The sequence below is a fragment of the Lonchura striata genome, chromosome 3 (genome assembly GCF_050655825.1).
Source record: "Lonchura striata isolate lonStrDom1 chromosome 3, ASM5065582v1, whole genome shotgun sequence".
NCBI lineage: Eukaryota > Metazoa > Chordata > Aves > Passeriformes > Estrildidae > Lonchura > Lonchura striata.
The window spans coordinates 57,936,510-57,951,709 of record NC_140705.1 but is presented as its reverse complement, the minus strand read 5'-3'; the positions used below and the strand labels follow the sequence as shown (position 1 = coordinate 57,951,709).

General features: G+C 35.0%; 1 protein-coding gene across 35 annotated transcripts in view; it reads left to right on the top strand.

Moving 5' to 3' along the window:
* The window catches only part of SYNE1 (spectrin repeat containing nuclear envelope protein 1), a 290,639-nt gene that overhangs the window by 99,776 nt on the left and 175,663 nt on the right, over positions 1-15,200 (top strand). For all 35 annotated transcript variants that reach the window (XM_085576560.1, XM_085576559.1, XM_085576556.1 and 32 more), the window contains 9 exons: positions 855-1,022; positions 2,492-2,668; positions 3,942-4,082; positions 5,091-5,251; positions 8,038-8,188; positions 11,493-11,720; positions 12,251-12,349; positions 14,051-14,238; positions 14,346-14,469. In XM_085576560.1, coding sequence (XP_085432686.1) covers positions 855-1,022; positions 2,492-2,668; positions 3,942-4,082; positions 5,091-5,251; positions 8,038-8,188; positions 11,493-11,720; positions 12,251-12,349; positions 14,051-14,238; positions 14,346-14,469 — 1,437 coding nt within the window. The remainder of the gene's footprint in view (positions 1-854; positions 1,023-2,491; positions 2,669-3,941; positions 4,083-5,090; positions 5,252-8,037; positions 8,189-11,492; positions 11,721-12,250; positions 12,350-14,050; positions 14,239-14,345; positions 14,470-15,200) is intronic.

Sequence of the window (15,200 nt, the reverse complement as noted above, 5' to 3'; positions counted from 1 at the left end):
TTATAGTTAAGCAATTACTGATTCTTAGAAATCTGAATACTATTTATAAAGGTTGTTAATCAGATGGATGAGACTGTTTAGGTGAGAACTGATACTGGACATTGCCAGAGTTCAGCAATAGTTTTGGAGATTAAAAACTAAATATTTATATAACAGGAAATTTAATGGCTTGAGTTCAAATGGCTCTCCAAAGTAAAGAGGAAAGGAACAGGAAAAATAAAATGAAAATTATCTAGAATTGTTTATGATTAAAACCTTAAAACACAGGAACTGTATGAGGAACAGAGCCTGAGAGTCAGCTACATGTATTTACCTGAATCACACAAATAAGAGAAGACATTTCTTTATAAAATGTTTCTTTCTTTATAAAATGTTACAAGCTGAGAATGCATACTGCAGCACATGCACATTGTGGTCCATAAAACCAGAGTAATTCAGCATTTTAATGAATTTGTGATTCACCAAAACACTGCTCAAGACAGTGCAACTGGCAGCAAAAATTTTTTGTGTGTTCAGTAGTGCAGGTGTTTTGGAATCTGGGTCAGCCTGCAAGGATATACTGTTTTCTAAGTGAACAGTAAGTAGCTGTCACAGCTGTCACATAAAGCTATTTGTCATATGGAAGTGTGACAGGGAGTATGTTTGAACAAGGTAAAGGTCTCCCCAGTCACATTTTAAGTCTAGAGACACTTTTTCAATGTAAAGTTAAAGGTGTCAAAAATACAGGAGATAAAATGGTTTAAATATAAAAAAAAATGCACTGTATTTTTGAAAAAGTATTGCAAATATAAATGTACCTTAAAATACAGATGTGTCTTTCAACATGAAATACTTAAAGATATCTGTGATGTTAGATTGAAAACACTTTAGGTGCTGTTGGAGACTGTGTCCAGTACAAAGAAGAAGTTAAAAGTGCAATTGAAGAGTTAATCAACAACTCCAAAGAAGTCCAAGCAGAGGCTGAAAAGATCCTGGATACAGAAAGTTTATTACAAGCTCAGCAACTACTGCTTCATCATCAGGTAGGGCAACTCCTCATGTCCATAGACAAATTTTATAAAGACTAATTTATGTAATTACAAAATTTTGTTACGCCCGTTAATATAAGTCCTTATATTATAACTTGAAAGTATTATAAAGGAAACAGTCCTATATGGACCAGAATTTATTTATTTTTATGAAAAATATTTTCAGTGTCTTTTAAATGTTAATTGTCAACTTTTATTTCATATGGGGTTTTGGGACACAAAACACTGAAAAACAAGCTTCATTCACTTTAAATTTTGGGTGAGTGTACTCTGCAGATGTGTAGACTCTCCCTTTTAACCTTTTTATTGCTTGAGTTTCAGATTCAACCATGGTAAATTCGACACAATTCTGGCTTTGGAAATTTCTCTATTTTAGCAGTTTGATGTGGCCCCAACTCTAAATATTGGAGGGAAGGTTGCTTTAGCCTCATTTCCTTCTCTGGATAGCTATTTTTGTCTATGGGCCTCCATTCTGTAGGAGTAGACCTGAAGGTTTTTAATGCACTGATAATGGATCAAAACATCTACAGGCTACAGTAATAATCAGTGGTATGGCATGCATACAACAAGAATCATGGCTTTTAAGGCAAAATATGGGAAAATAACTTTTTGAGCTGCTCAAAGGTAATAAGAATAGGAATCATTCACTGCCAATGTCTGGACATTTTTAAGTTTTTTATAATAGCATCTATTTCTGTGGAGTCAGACAGCTCAGTGTCTGACCAATCACACCTGTTTCTTATCTAAACTCTGGTATTTATAAGCACTATTGCATGTGTTAAGGTTTGTTAAATACTCCACATTCCTTATCCATTTTAGGAGAGGTAATAGAAATAGTAAACTTCTCCTTGAGCTCTTTTTCTTGCGGTATGGAGCCTATCAAAGCAGAAACAGATTTTCACGCAGACCTGAAGGTACCCAGAGTAGAATTGAGCTAGTTGTGAAGGCTGGCTGGGTCAGGCATGTTACAAAGGAGAGAGGGTGTATTGTCAGGAGTTTCTGATAGTGTTGCAAATGAAAAAGACCTCCAGGACAGAGGTACACAACCTAGCCACACCCTGCTGCTCTCTAAGGCTGATATATTGCTTTGTTCAATCTGAGGCTCCAACCTGTGCCTCAGGAGTGCAGAGCAGACGGGGATTCAGTCATGAGGAATACACGCACCTGTGACTCCTGCTGTGGTTGCTCAACTGCTGGGACTTCTGCTTTCTCAAATATGCTTTGGATAAAAGGCCACATTTTCACTCTTTTTCTCCATGCATATGCCACAAAAGGCAGCTTTTGATATTTTGGAAGCTAGTGTGTATACTTGATGAGTGTGAGACTCTCAAGAATACTTGCCCCAATCTGTGCCTTTGTTACTGTCATTGCATACCCCTGCAAAAACTGAAAGGGGCTGCATCATTCCTGTTTCTCAAAGGGACTAAAAAGCCTAATCATTCATGTTGGATGAATCCTTTTAGCAAAGGACAAGGAGACTCCGTGCAAAAAGACAAGACGTGCAAAAGCAGATTTCCCAAGCCAAGCAATTGCAGGTTGAAGGTGGGCTGCCCAGCACAGTGCGAGACGATTTACAAAAATTAGAGGGAACATTGGAGAACATGCAGCAGACTATGGAGAAACGGGAAGAGCAACTGCAGGTGAGTCTTTTGCTCTTAGAAATAAGACCTCATGCTTACTTCTTCCTCATTTTCTTTTTGAAACTTAGTAAAACCCAATTTTTTTAATATCCAAAAACTGAGTTCATTTTCTCGCCTTTGACTCTTGGGGTTTTCATGATCAGTACGTCTATGAAAACTTCTTGAAGCTGTATACCTCTTAAATAATAAGGAAATAGCATTCTGTCTAGAAGTGTTTAGAAGTCCCAGCTTTTAAACAGTCATAATAGTTAGCAGGTTTTAATAATTTATCTGTGAGCTTATTTTTCAATGTCTCTTTTCTGGTTACTAAAAATGGCATTGCCCTTTAGTTGAGTGTCCTTAGGCTGTCCTTAACAGCACCTGATGTGCAAATATAATCCTCACAACTACTGTGTGAAATACATGCTGTGATCCTAAATTTAAAGTAGGAAGGAGAAAGTCATGGGGAAATCAAATTAATTGCTTCAGCTTGTATAACTAATCATGGACTGAACTGGGATTAGAATTTATAGATCCTTACACCCATATGTGATTTGCTCTTTACATGTTTCTAAACAACATGTTAATTCAAGCAGCTGCTATAGATGCAAATGTTTAAAGTCACCAAAATTATTTGCCATGAGAAAAACCAATATGAGAAACACAATCAATAAACCTCAAATAACTTCTTAATATAAACACTTATTGAAACACATTTTTCCTCTAAAAATTACCATGTGTAAAGTCTTAATCTATGCTTCAGAACCAAGAAAATAATTGTTTAAACTGTCATAGTTCTTGTGACCTGCAATTAAATGCTGTAGGTTAATCATAATTTTACATTATCAGAAAAGAGCAAATAGGTCCTTATGTGTGATTTTCCTGTGAGTAGGGATTTTCTGTAATTTATTTCATTAAAGAACTTGAAAATCCTTTTGATGTTTTTTACACTTGTCACCCTAAGTCTCTGCATGTATTACTTTAGATTTCTTACATGTACATGTTCTTACAGGACATTAAAATACAAGATTTAAATATTGCTGGCAACTTAGAGAACAATGCATTTTTTGCACAGCATAATATGAATCAGCAAACATTCAAGGAAAAAGTTTTATTTAGTTTAGAAGAATTTAATCTACTCAGTGTTGAGTAGATGGCTTCTCAGGAAAAATTATTTTGTTTTACATCAAATCTTTTTCTATTTTCCTTTTTCAGTAATGTACAAGGAAAATCTCATTTTCTCCCCTTCTATCTCCTTGTTTTCCTTTTTTGGTTTTGTTTGTATGTTTTTTAGGTCACAATAAACAAATGGGAGCAGTTTGAAAGAGACAAAGAAACAGTAGTAAAATATCTCAATCAAGCAAGCTCTGTACTTGAACGTATCTTAAACTTTAGCAGTTTAGAGAGCCTCTCCTCAGAACTGGATCAGACAAAGGTAATGACTGTGTGAAATGCAGGCACTGAGGTGTCTTTCTGCCCAGCCTGTTGACAGTGTATTGCCTTCAATCTTTGCATGGTTTCCCATTAATGCCCATGCAAATTGCATATACAGGTGAGAGGTCGCATAAACTTTCCACAGGTAAAAAGTCATTTTGTGAAAAAAAACTCGAAGGATTTCTCAAAGTTTGCATCTGAAGCATATGTATGAAAGTTGATATTATTTTGAGGACTTCCCATTCTATGCTGGTAATCCAGTGTTGTGGACTTGCATGTCAACATTATTAGGGTGCACTTTGGCAAGGGTGTTTGGAATGTGACACACACACTTATAGCACTCTTAGCCCTGAGAGGAAAAAGGAGAGATGTCTACCCACCCTATGGACAAGAGCCATAACATGCCATTTGTCCTTAGTAGCACAAAATTATCCCAGCCCATTTTATTTATGACTTCAGAAGTAATAACAGTGCTTGTTTTTCCTAAGTGCTATGGTTTACACACCACTGCTAACCTTTGATGAAGTCAATAATAAATTATACCTACTTTGATTATGCTCAGCATGAATTTTTCTTGTATGTGGGTTTAATGTTTGTGACAGAAAATAATTGCTAAACAAAGACAAAATACAAAATATGAGGTACTGCAAAATTCTCTTGGTGAATGGTGGGATTGAAAAATTAAGAAAATATGTATATTATCTTCTGCAATGCAAAAATAAATTACTTGAAGAGCTATAGAAGGAAGTTTGATTTTTTTGAGTCAAAAACTTTCATACATACAGCATCCCTTGATAAATTTCATTCAATCTGGTTTGCTCAAATGGACTTTTCTTAAATGCAGCATGAAATTAACTTTCTCCAGAGATTGTTTTTATGTATTTACACATTCAGAATATACATGTAGGACATGGGTACTTTTTTCCAAACATAAATGTTGAGGAAAAATACTTTTTGTGTAAATATATGAAATTCCATGGTTGTATTGATACACATTGTATCCTTACAGGAACTTTCTAAACAAACTGAAGCAATGGCAGTACAGGCTGAGAATTTGGTGAAGAATTCCTCTGAGATACAGCTTGGTTCAAAGAACAAGCAGTCCCTTCAACATCAGGCAAAATCAATCCAAGAACAAGTGAAAAAAATGGAAGTTACTCTTGAAGAAGAGTATGTTCTTAACAAGTCCTAATATTTATTCTTCACCTTAAGATTGTATCAGATTTTTAGTCTACCTTGTCAGCATTTTGTGTTGTCTCATCAGCTCTGTCATTTACTGCTTTCTCTGGCATAGTAAGCAAGTTATGGTACCAAATATGTCAAAAGAGTGTGTGCAAACTAACAAATTGCTTTCTTTTAATTATATGTAGTTCATAAATTTAGTTACATTTAACCTGTCACTTATCTTTAAGCCCCAGTCTTGTGAAGAATGGATAACTGAGCTCAGTCTTGGGGTACTGGACTCTTTGGGAAAGAAAAATCTCAGACTACTACAGCAGCATATTTATCACATTTTGCCTCATTTTTTATATTCAACTTTCTCTCTATAAGTGTCAAAAAGTGCCTTCATCTTAGCTGAATGCCCAGATTGTATTTCACGGGCAATATCAAAAGCTGCTTCTGCTGCCAAAAAAACAAAAGTATAATTTTCCAGATTTTGTTTAAAATCAAAGTTTATAGCTCCAAGGAAAGCTTAATATTTGTAGCTTTTTGTATTTGTAAAATATTCTTCCCTTCTCTTAAGTTCAGTTACTGAACTTGTTACTCAAATTCAGAATGTTGCTATTCTCATTTTATCCCTATACAAATACATTTGTATGTATGTATGAAATCAGTATTTTTGCATAGAGTAGATCTGATACATAAGTCATAGATACCTGTGCCATTTATATTTTGTCTTACTGGAATTACTCCCTCAAATAATTTACTGTATAAGATTAGGCAGGTACCATCACCTTGAACAGAATATGAGCAAAGGGCAATACCCAAACAATTGGGGATTTTTTTCCTCATAATGACCACTGTCATACTAATCTGATTTTAATTTAGTGCCATTTTCTTCCTGATGTGAAAGAACAGCTATAAACCAAAATAACTAGCCTGTGCAACAAATGATGGTCTGGCAATTTATGTAATGCTTTCTCCAGCATTAAGTGCTAGAGTGATTTGCAGTCAAATTCTACTATCTCTTACTAAATACTTCACACATTAATGTCTCCACTGTAAGAGAGAAAACTAGTTTGATTTTTCAGTCTAAGAAATTTGTCTTTCCAGCAATGGATATTTTCTTTTTAAATAAAGTAATTTATTTTTAAATAAAAGTCATCATTGATATACCCTTTCAGTGTAGATATTTAATAGATTTTAGTTGAATGTATATGGATTATACAGAATGTCTATGGTAGTGTGACAGATAGTAAAACACTAAATACCTTCTGTAAAAGACGCAAATACATACAACTATGTATAGGGTATCTACAGAACTCACAGTAGGTATGTAAGAGTTATATTTTAACTTGAATCATCAATAAATATCTTGGCCAAGTAATTTAAAGCAAAGTTATTCCAAACTCCTAAGTTACAAAGTATGCCAGAGAACAGGAAAAGGAGAGAAAAGTTTGGGCAGCTCTTCATAGTCAGCTTCTGCAACAGCTTAGCCCATCTGTCTTCCAAGGCAATCATGCAGAGCTGTGCAGTGTGTTTGGGATTATATTCTTTACAGTCTGTGGCTTTCTTAAATGAAGTCCAATGAAGGCATGCAACAGCAAGTTGTGCCACTGATTTGGTTCCTGGATTCTGATTTCCAGCTGTATTTCCATGAGCTGGATTTGAGTGAAATATTTTTGCACATTGTTTTCCTACAAATAACTTGAATTTGCATACACTCTTATCACTAAATGGCTGTTGACATTCCTAATATTTTTTAATTTTGAAAATAAATAAGAAAAAATAAAAAGGTCAACTTTTACATTTTTAGGCTACATTTTTTCTTAAAGCTTCCTCTAGCTTTAATGGGGGGGGGAAAAGTTAAGAACTTTTTACCATGGAATGGTTTTTAGGCTATATTTAGAAGGAAAATGTATTTTGAAATTTTGTAATATTCAAACTTTTATGATAAAACTTTAATATTTTCAGTGGAATAGAAAATGTGTGTTTTGCAAGCTGTGTGCAGGGCCTACATTAGCACTGGTTTCAATTACTTGAAAGGGACAGAAATTTGCATACTGGAAGTTGATGTTGTTAGGCCTTGTATAATGGCTTTCTTACTTGTAACAAAAAAAAAATAGGTGCTTTGTTTGCAATGCTAAGCATATGAAAATCAGTCATAATCTGTCTCTGTTTAATATAGCTATAATGTAAAACTACTAACTCTGAGGGAGCTGAGTCACATTTGTTGTTGATTCTTTGACTTGATAGGAAATCATTGCCACAACAAACATGAAATTCCTATAAGAGGTGGAGATTGCTGTTATAAAAAAGCAAGATCAATAAAACAGTCAAGCATTGGTGACTGCATGTATGTCCACATTTAACTGGTTTTAATCATTCTGATCTAGGAACTAAACTATGAACATCAATGCACTCAGTTATCTAAATATTTAAATTTCTGATGTAATCATCACTCCATAGTATTTCATAGAAATTTCATCCTCTTGATGTTCTTTTTCATTTCTCTTCCCACTATGATGAGATTCTTGTACAGCTGATGAATAAAGCTGTACTTTCTTTTACTTCTTGATGTACCCTCTATTGCTAATGCATTTGTTTGACTTGGTGCATGGTCTAAGAGAGAGCCATATTTGAATTTAGGTGCACAACTTGATCCTCTAATATAAGAACTTTTTAAAATTACCCTCCTGTAGATTGATTAAGTTCAATTTTTATTTTAGCAAGAATATGGGCAGCTTCATTATATTAAACTGTTTATTCTCTCTAATTGATTTGGTCAATTTTAGTATTAAAAGCATGGAAATGGTGAAAAACAAGTGGGATCATTTTGGCAATAATTTTGAAGCTCTGTCCAACTGGATAGCTGAACAAGAAAAAGAACTGGAAACTTTGGAAACATCTTCATCTCCTTTGGACATACAGATCAGCCAAATCAAGGTGATTAGTTCTTGTACATTTAGTGTTAAAAGCCCATTTAGCTGTTGTTTTGCTAGAGGCCAAATGAGAAAAGAGACATTTTACATGTTTCAAAAATACCACGATGAAATGATGGCACATTTTATACATTAATATACCAAGCAGTAAGGTCTTATATAAACGAAAGGAAAATTCTTACAGGCTGCCTTCTCTTTTAGTGTTTAGTTTACAAATATGAAGTCTTTGTGTGTATAGTTAAAAACATAATTTATACCCTTCTTATTTTTGAGTAATCTCAACAAAATAGCTACATAAATACAAGTTGGGTGGTTTCTTTTTTTAACATGCAACTGCTAGTGGCTATAGAACTTGATTTTAGTTTTGCAAGCTAAAGTTATAATTTCATTTATGTATCATTTATGCTAAATGAATAAAGAAACTATTTCTCTTGGTAGCTTGAAAACTGCATAAAATTTACTGTGATTGTGTTTGCACTGTCTTCAGTTCCGTATACATTCCTGTAGTTACACAGTGGCTTAGTTTCAAATTGCTGACTGAGCTGCATATTGTCTCCAAGCATTTAATCTCAAGGGCTGACTTTGTATCCTTCCACAAATGGAAATGTACCTTCTCTGGAATGATGTGTTTCTAAGGGTACAGAGTTTATCAATAGGCAGTGCACGTTGCCATTTTCTTTTTTCTGTGACCTACTTGTTCTTTAGGAGGTGCACAGGTGTGCAGCTGCTTGCAGACCAGCTTGGCACTGTTTCCAAAGGATCCTATTAGGCACATGTTTCATGTGACAGAAACAGTTTATCAACAGATTATCCTGTTCTTAATTTGTTCACAACTTTGCAAAGATTAATTAAATAAAATCTCTTGACTTCATCATTGAATAACAAAACAATGTTTGAATTCTTGCTTCATCACCATAGCAATTCAAAAACATTTCCTTATGAAATAATATGTATGCGCTTATTCCACTGGCATATGTTATAGTGTTGTCCTGCTTTTCAATAATTAGTGGACAGGATTCCAGTGCATAAAATAAGAAAATAAGTGCATAAAATGACGCCAATATTGCATTGCAGTGTGTCAGTTCTTGTCTAAATGGAGCCTTCTTTAGTCCTACTAAGCCTATTCCAACCAAGTTTCCAGAAAGGTTGTTCCTTACTGTAGATGCAGATAAGCAGTGATTTTTACACTGCATTGAAAGTTTCTGAAAATTCCATCATAATTCTTACACATTTAAGCACCATGGTCAGCAGATGATGTTTATGAACACCTGAGTGAACAGACATAAAGCAGAAAATCTTCCACATAAGGCATAGGGTACATCATTGTACCTCAGGTGAACTAATGAGCTTTATGAGCTCTGGTATGTGAAATGTGTTGTCTCACCCTCAATAAATGGACATTGCCAGAGATCTGTTTCAGCAGCATTGCTTTGTGCCTGATTTTGAAGAGTTTGTTTTATTTTGTTGTAAGTTTCCTGATGAGCTACTCTGTGTCACAACACTAATCAGCATACTTAATATATAATTCCTACTACACCACATTGAACATTTCAACATAGGGCAAATGACAAAAAAAAAAAAAAAAAAAAAAATAGTGTGCTCCTTGACACCTTTGGCTGACCAGATAAAAAGCCTGGGGTCAGCTGAATGAAATTATCCCACATGGTAATGGCAATAGTCTGCTTTTGGTGACGTTGGTTGCAAAACCCCAGTGACTTCAGCAGAGCCAGATTTTCACCTACACATTTCTCTGAAATTCCTGGTGGAGCAGAATGACAGTTATCACAAGTAGTTACCATTGGTGGCAGACTCAGTGCGAGTTTGAAAGCCTCAATTATCCACCTTCTTTTATGTAACTGAGTGAATTTAACAGAATAGCGTAGGAGTTAGAAAGTACTGCCTCATTTGTATCTGCTGCATTGTTAGATAATTTGAGCTTCAGAGCTGCAAATCCAGTATTTTTCCTCAGCAACATGTTCTCATGAAAAAAAAAAAAAAGATATTTTATAATCCAAATTAATTCAGAATATATTGCATAAAGAGAAACTATAAATTCTTCCAGCACCACATTTTTTTTCTGACAGTCACCCTGCTAATTTTTGACTGTTGCAGTAAGCCACTCCTGAGCTTTATAATGGCTTTATAAGAAAGAGACCATATTTTTATCACTATTGTATTAGAAGTTGGGCATTACCTATGCTTAGAGAGTGCGTTTTCAAAAAAGTTTTTGGTTGCTTTCATGTATATACATATCCTAAAGTTATTTTTTTATCAGAGGATGCTACTGCCTATTTTGATTTCAAAGAACTCATTTAGATCTTTCTAATCTCTCCCAATGTGTGTTTTTCATTGCTTTTGAGAGCTCCATGGACATGATATACCAGCAATAATTTAAAATAAAAAAATCCTGTTGTGAAGAAAATAATTAATTGGTGCAAATATTTAATTGGTGCCAACTGAATAAATAAGCACTGAATGAGAAACACTATCAGTTTCTTTTTTGGATGATGTAGCTGCCAAGTTTGCCTCTAATTTGTGATAAGACAAGTACAAAATAATAGGAGACAGGTGCTGTCATGCAGCCACTGAATTGTAAAGCCAGTGCAAGTTTGTATTTATGCATTTACTAATTGGGGTACCAGACAGATAAAAAAATGCCAAAAACATTATTATCCTTGTTCCATGATTTCCTACTTATACTGCAATGTGGTTCTTTATTTAATCTCCTGCCTAAGGGCACACTTACCCTAACTTATGACCTAATTAAATTTATCCTTTATTATACCATAGTATTTTAAAATAGAAAAGGAAAATCATCTCTCTGTATTCTAATCATGGCATGTTTTATTTGGTAAGTGCTTGAAAAACTATTAAACATAACTAACCAACTGTTAGAGTTCAGCTTCTTGACAATACTTTTTCAGTGACACAGTTTTCCATCTTCTGCTTATTTTAATCTTAATGAGAATTGTGTACTACTTTCCCTTGACAGAAGAGATGCTAAAATATGAACCATCATGTCTCCTTGAAAAGATGCACCTCAGCCAATTCTAATTACTCTTCATACACATGGGTTCTAGGGTAGCCTGTACTTCAAACTTTTGCAGAGATAGTTTCAAAAAGAAAAAGGGTATTTACAGGTCATATTAAAGAGCCTGGTAACTAGTTATTTGAAGTAGTCAATGAACTCTTATGTAATTTTTTTGATGGTGGATGTTTGTAGCATAGAGAAAAAAAGGAATTGGAAAATATTGTTCTAATAATTAAAAACTTATTTTGAATCTTTTCACTATTGCTTTACATTTTAGGTTATTAATAAAGAGATAGATGGTAAAATAACTGGAATCTCAAACCTAGAAGAGGAAGCCAATTCTTTTTCCCAGTTTGTTACTTCTGGAGAACGTGCACATATTAAAGCCAAACTGACTCAGGTCAAAAGATATTGGGAAGAACTGAGAGATCATGCACAGAGACTGGAAGGAACAATCACAGGGAATGCATCAGCACTGCAGAAATATGAAGAAAGTCTTAAACAGGTAGACTATGAAAAAATCTAATGGATTGTTTGCATCAATTTATAGAATTATTCTATTTTCCTAAAATTGGCTATAAAATACATATTATAACAGGCTAGACTAAAATAAATAAAGGGGATTTGTAGGGTAATTGCTATATCTAGATACATAAATTTGTGTTTTGAATTACCTAAAAGGCAGTCTCAGAAAGACAGTAAAATACGCACACAAAAAATTTTGTTGTCTTTGAGAAAATCTGTGATTCTCCTGGATATTGCACTATTGAACCACATCCATACTTCTTATAAACACTTTTAACTTTATTCTTTGGTTGACAGAAGGCTGTAAAGAAAATAATTCCTATATTATTATTGCCCCAGCTGGGAAGAACTGAGCATGTCAGATTTTCTAACTTCAAAAGGCACTCAGCACTACAAAGTCTTAGGATATAAAATTCTCTTAGGAGCAAACATTTAAAAGATGTTATTTAAAGACTCATTTATGTAATTCTTGCTGGTTTTAGCTTCTGGTTTGCTTTTGTTTTTTTACAGGTGCAGCAGTCAGTGTCTGAATTTGAAGCTAAGTTAGCTGAGCCTCTCACATCATGCTCTTCAGCAGCAGCAACATATGCAGCCCTTCAGGATTGCACGGTGAGCATGTGGCCAGATGTTCCTTGCACTGAGCCCAGGGCACGGGTGGCACACTGGCCTCCTTACAGAAATGCCACCAACCCCCAGACCAGGGGCTGCCTGATGCCACCAGCTCAGGGCAAAGGCAGAAGGAGGCTTTGCTGCCTGTCTAGGTGGGGAGCCTCAGAGAAGGCTTAAGTACTTCCTCAGCTATTTTTGTCATCATTTCAGACATGATTAGAAAGTTTCTTCCTCAATTTAGGGGGAAAGAAAGCCTAACAGTACCACTTAGTCCTTCAGGTTATTGGTTTTAACTTTATGCACCTAAAACGTTGCGAAAAACAAGAGATAAGAAACAAGTCTGTTGGTCATTTTTCCTCTAAGGCTTTCATGAAACTTGGATTTTGGTATAGGTAATCTGTGATTAAAGAAAATACATCATTAGAAGTAATTTTTCTTGGGCAATGAAGAGACTGGACAGAGTTTCAACTTGGAAACTTTTATCTGTGATGCTAGGAATCCATGGGTATTTGGATATTTGATTCAGCCCATTACAAAATGAAAACAAGTATTGAATTGGTATTCAAGCTACAAATAATCCCATCTCAGGGAATTTGGTGTACTATTTTTGTTTATAAATTCTGACATGTTTTTTCAACAATAAGTATAGCCTTTCTTTCTAAGAAAATATTACAAAAAATTTTAGTCATATTAGTTTTGCAGTAAAATGCATACAATGTCTTCTGAACTTAGTGATTCATAACTGCTTGCAAAGGCTGTTTTCAAGGGGGACCTGACCTCTCTGCTTCAAAAAGCTTGATACTAGTTGAAGAAAAATATTTTGCATATGGGGAATTTATTTAGACAGTATTTGTAATCACCATTTTTATTGGCTTCTAAACATTATGAATATGCTGAGTATGCTGTTATAAGGTCGTACTCTCTTTAGGGGATCATGATGATTAAATATCTTGATATGAAATTATCAGCAGCTTGTTCCTGTATAATTAACATTTCCTCCTAGATGTGATTTCTTTTAATTGTAACAATTACTATTGTTACTATTGCACACCTGTGAGCTGGAACTTTCATGATCATAAATCGGTTTCATTTTGTGCTTTCCTAACCCACTGTACATGGTTTTCATGCAGACAAGTTTCCCAGCTTTCTAGAAACGGCAACAGCAGAAAATGTAGTTCACATTAAATGTCATTTCTATGAAGAGGATCTTGAACTAATGCTGACAGAAGTTCCAAGTAACTCTTCCCTACTTCTCCCATGACTTGACATTGGCTGCTAGTCTAGCAGTCCTCACCTGTTAAAGAGTGTGGTTTTGAATTTACTTTATATAAATTAGAGCAACTCTTAGACAGACATGAGGGAATCTCAAGCTTTTTTCTGAATTTGGAGCTTTGTTGTACATGGATGATGCTGTGTCACATGCCCATTCGGGAGATCTGACTCTTTTGTTGAAGAGTTTTTTTCCCTTTAGCACTGTTCCTAGAGAAGTCTTCAGCCACTACAATCTAGTTCATTGGTGTGCTGGGAACATGTGCCCCTAGGGTGGACCTAAGCAATATCTAAGCTTTGAAGTGACTTCATGATCTGATGGATGTAGCATGACTTCAAACTTATGAGTAGAACTAGAGAATTTTTTCCCACCATTGTTTCCATGACTGTTGTTTATGTATATGGCTTCTGTTTCTTTTATTTGTTCACTAGGACCTTTGTCATACTCTGGAAAAGCTGAGCAACTCTCTGGCCTCTCTCTCAGCTGGTGTCCGAAAGGTGGCCAACAAAGAAAAAGCTGCTCAAAAGGTCACAGCATTACAACAGAAATATGAAAAAGTGCTGGAAAGTGCTAAGGAGAAACAAAGCTTATTAGAGAATCTTCTGGCTCAGTGGCAGAAGTGAGTAAACTCCCCCAACTGTTGTGATGGACACAGAGAGACCTTCCTGGGCTCAGTGTGTGAGACTGAGAGGATGACTTGGTAACTCCAGGTTGTGATTTTGCTAGGCAGGAGAAGGAGCTGTCTGCCTTCCTGGCCTGGTTGGAGGGGTGTGAAGCTGCAGGCAAACCTGCAGAGCAGTATGTTTCTGCTGACAGAATTAAACTGGAAGGTGAACTGCAAGCACTGCAGGTATGTTTCAACTGAAATATTGTTATTCTGCATTTTTCTGGTGTATTTCTGTGTCTTTTAAAGGAAGGAATTGCTCAGTTATAGCCTGAAAAGTCAAATTGATTCTGGGCTTTGCAAATTTCCTAGCAGATATTACATTATCATTTGCTATTTCTCAATTACTTTACTGTTACTTTTAACTATAATATGCCAGCTAAAGAAAAACGAAAAAGGTGCCTTGGTATATCCTATTATCTATCAAGGAAGGACATCAGTCTGCTTGTTAGAAGATCCTTTCTCTAGAGAAATGCCTTTATTAGGCAATACTTTTTTTTTTAATTTATTTTTGCATGTGAGGAAAGGTTCTCAGATGAAAAAATGCTCAAAGGTTTTGAAATCACAATGGAAGTCTGGTTCTGATTTTTTCTTTATAAATACAAGATTTTCATCCTACTCTAAATTACGCCTTCCCTTTGAATTTTTGCCATTTGTTTTTAGGTTAATATGAAGCAGTTGGCCAAATGTAGCATCTTTTATACCTTCCTTGAAGCCAAGTAGAAAAGGAAAATTAATTGGGGGTTGGGTTTTTTTTGGTTGTTGTTGAGTGTTTTTTTGTCTGGGGATTAGTTTGCTGTTTGGTTGCTTGTTATTGGGTTTTTTTTGTTTGGTTTTGGGGTTCTGTTTGTTTGTTTGGTTTGTTTTTTTAATGTTTTGCTTTGTTTGAGCCATTTTGCAACATTTCCTCATAATTC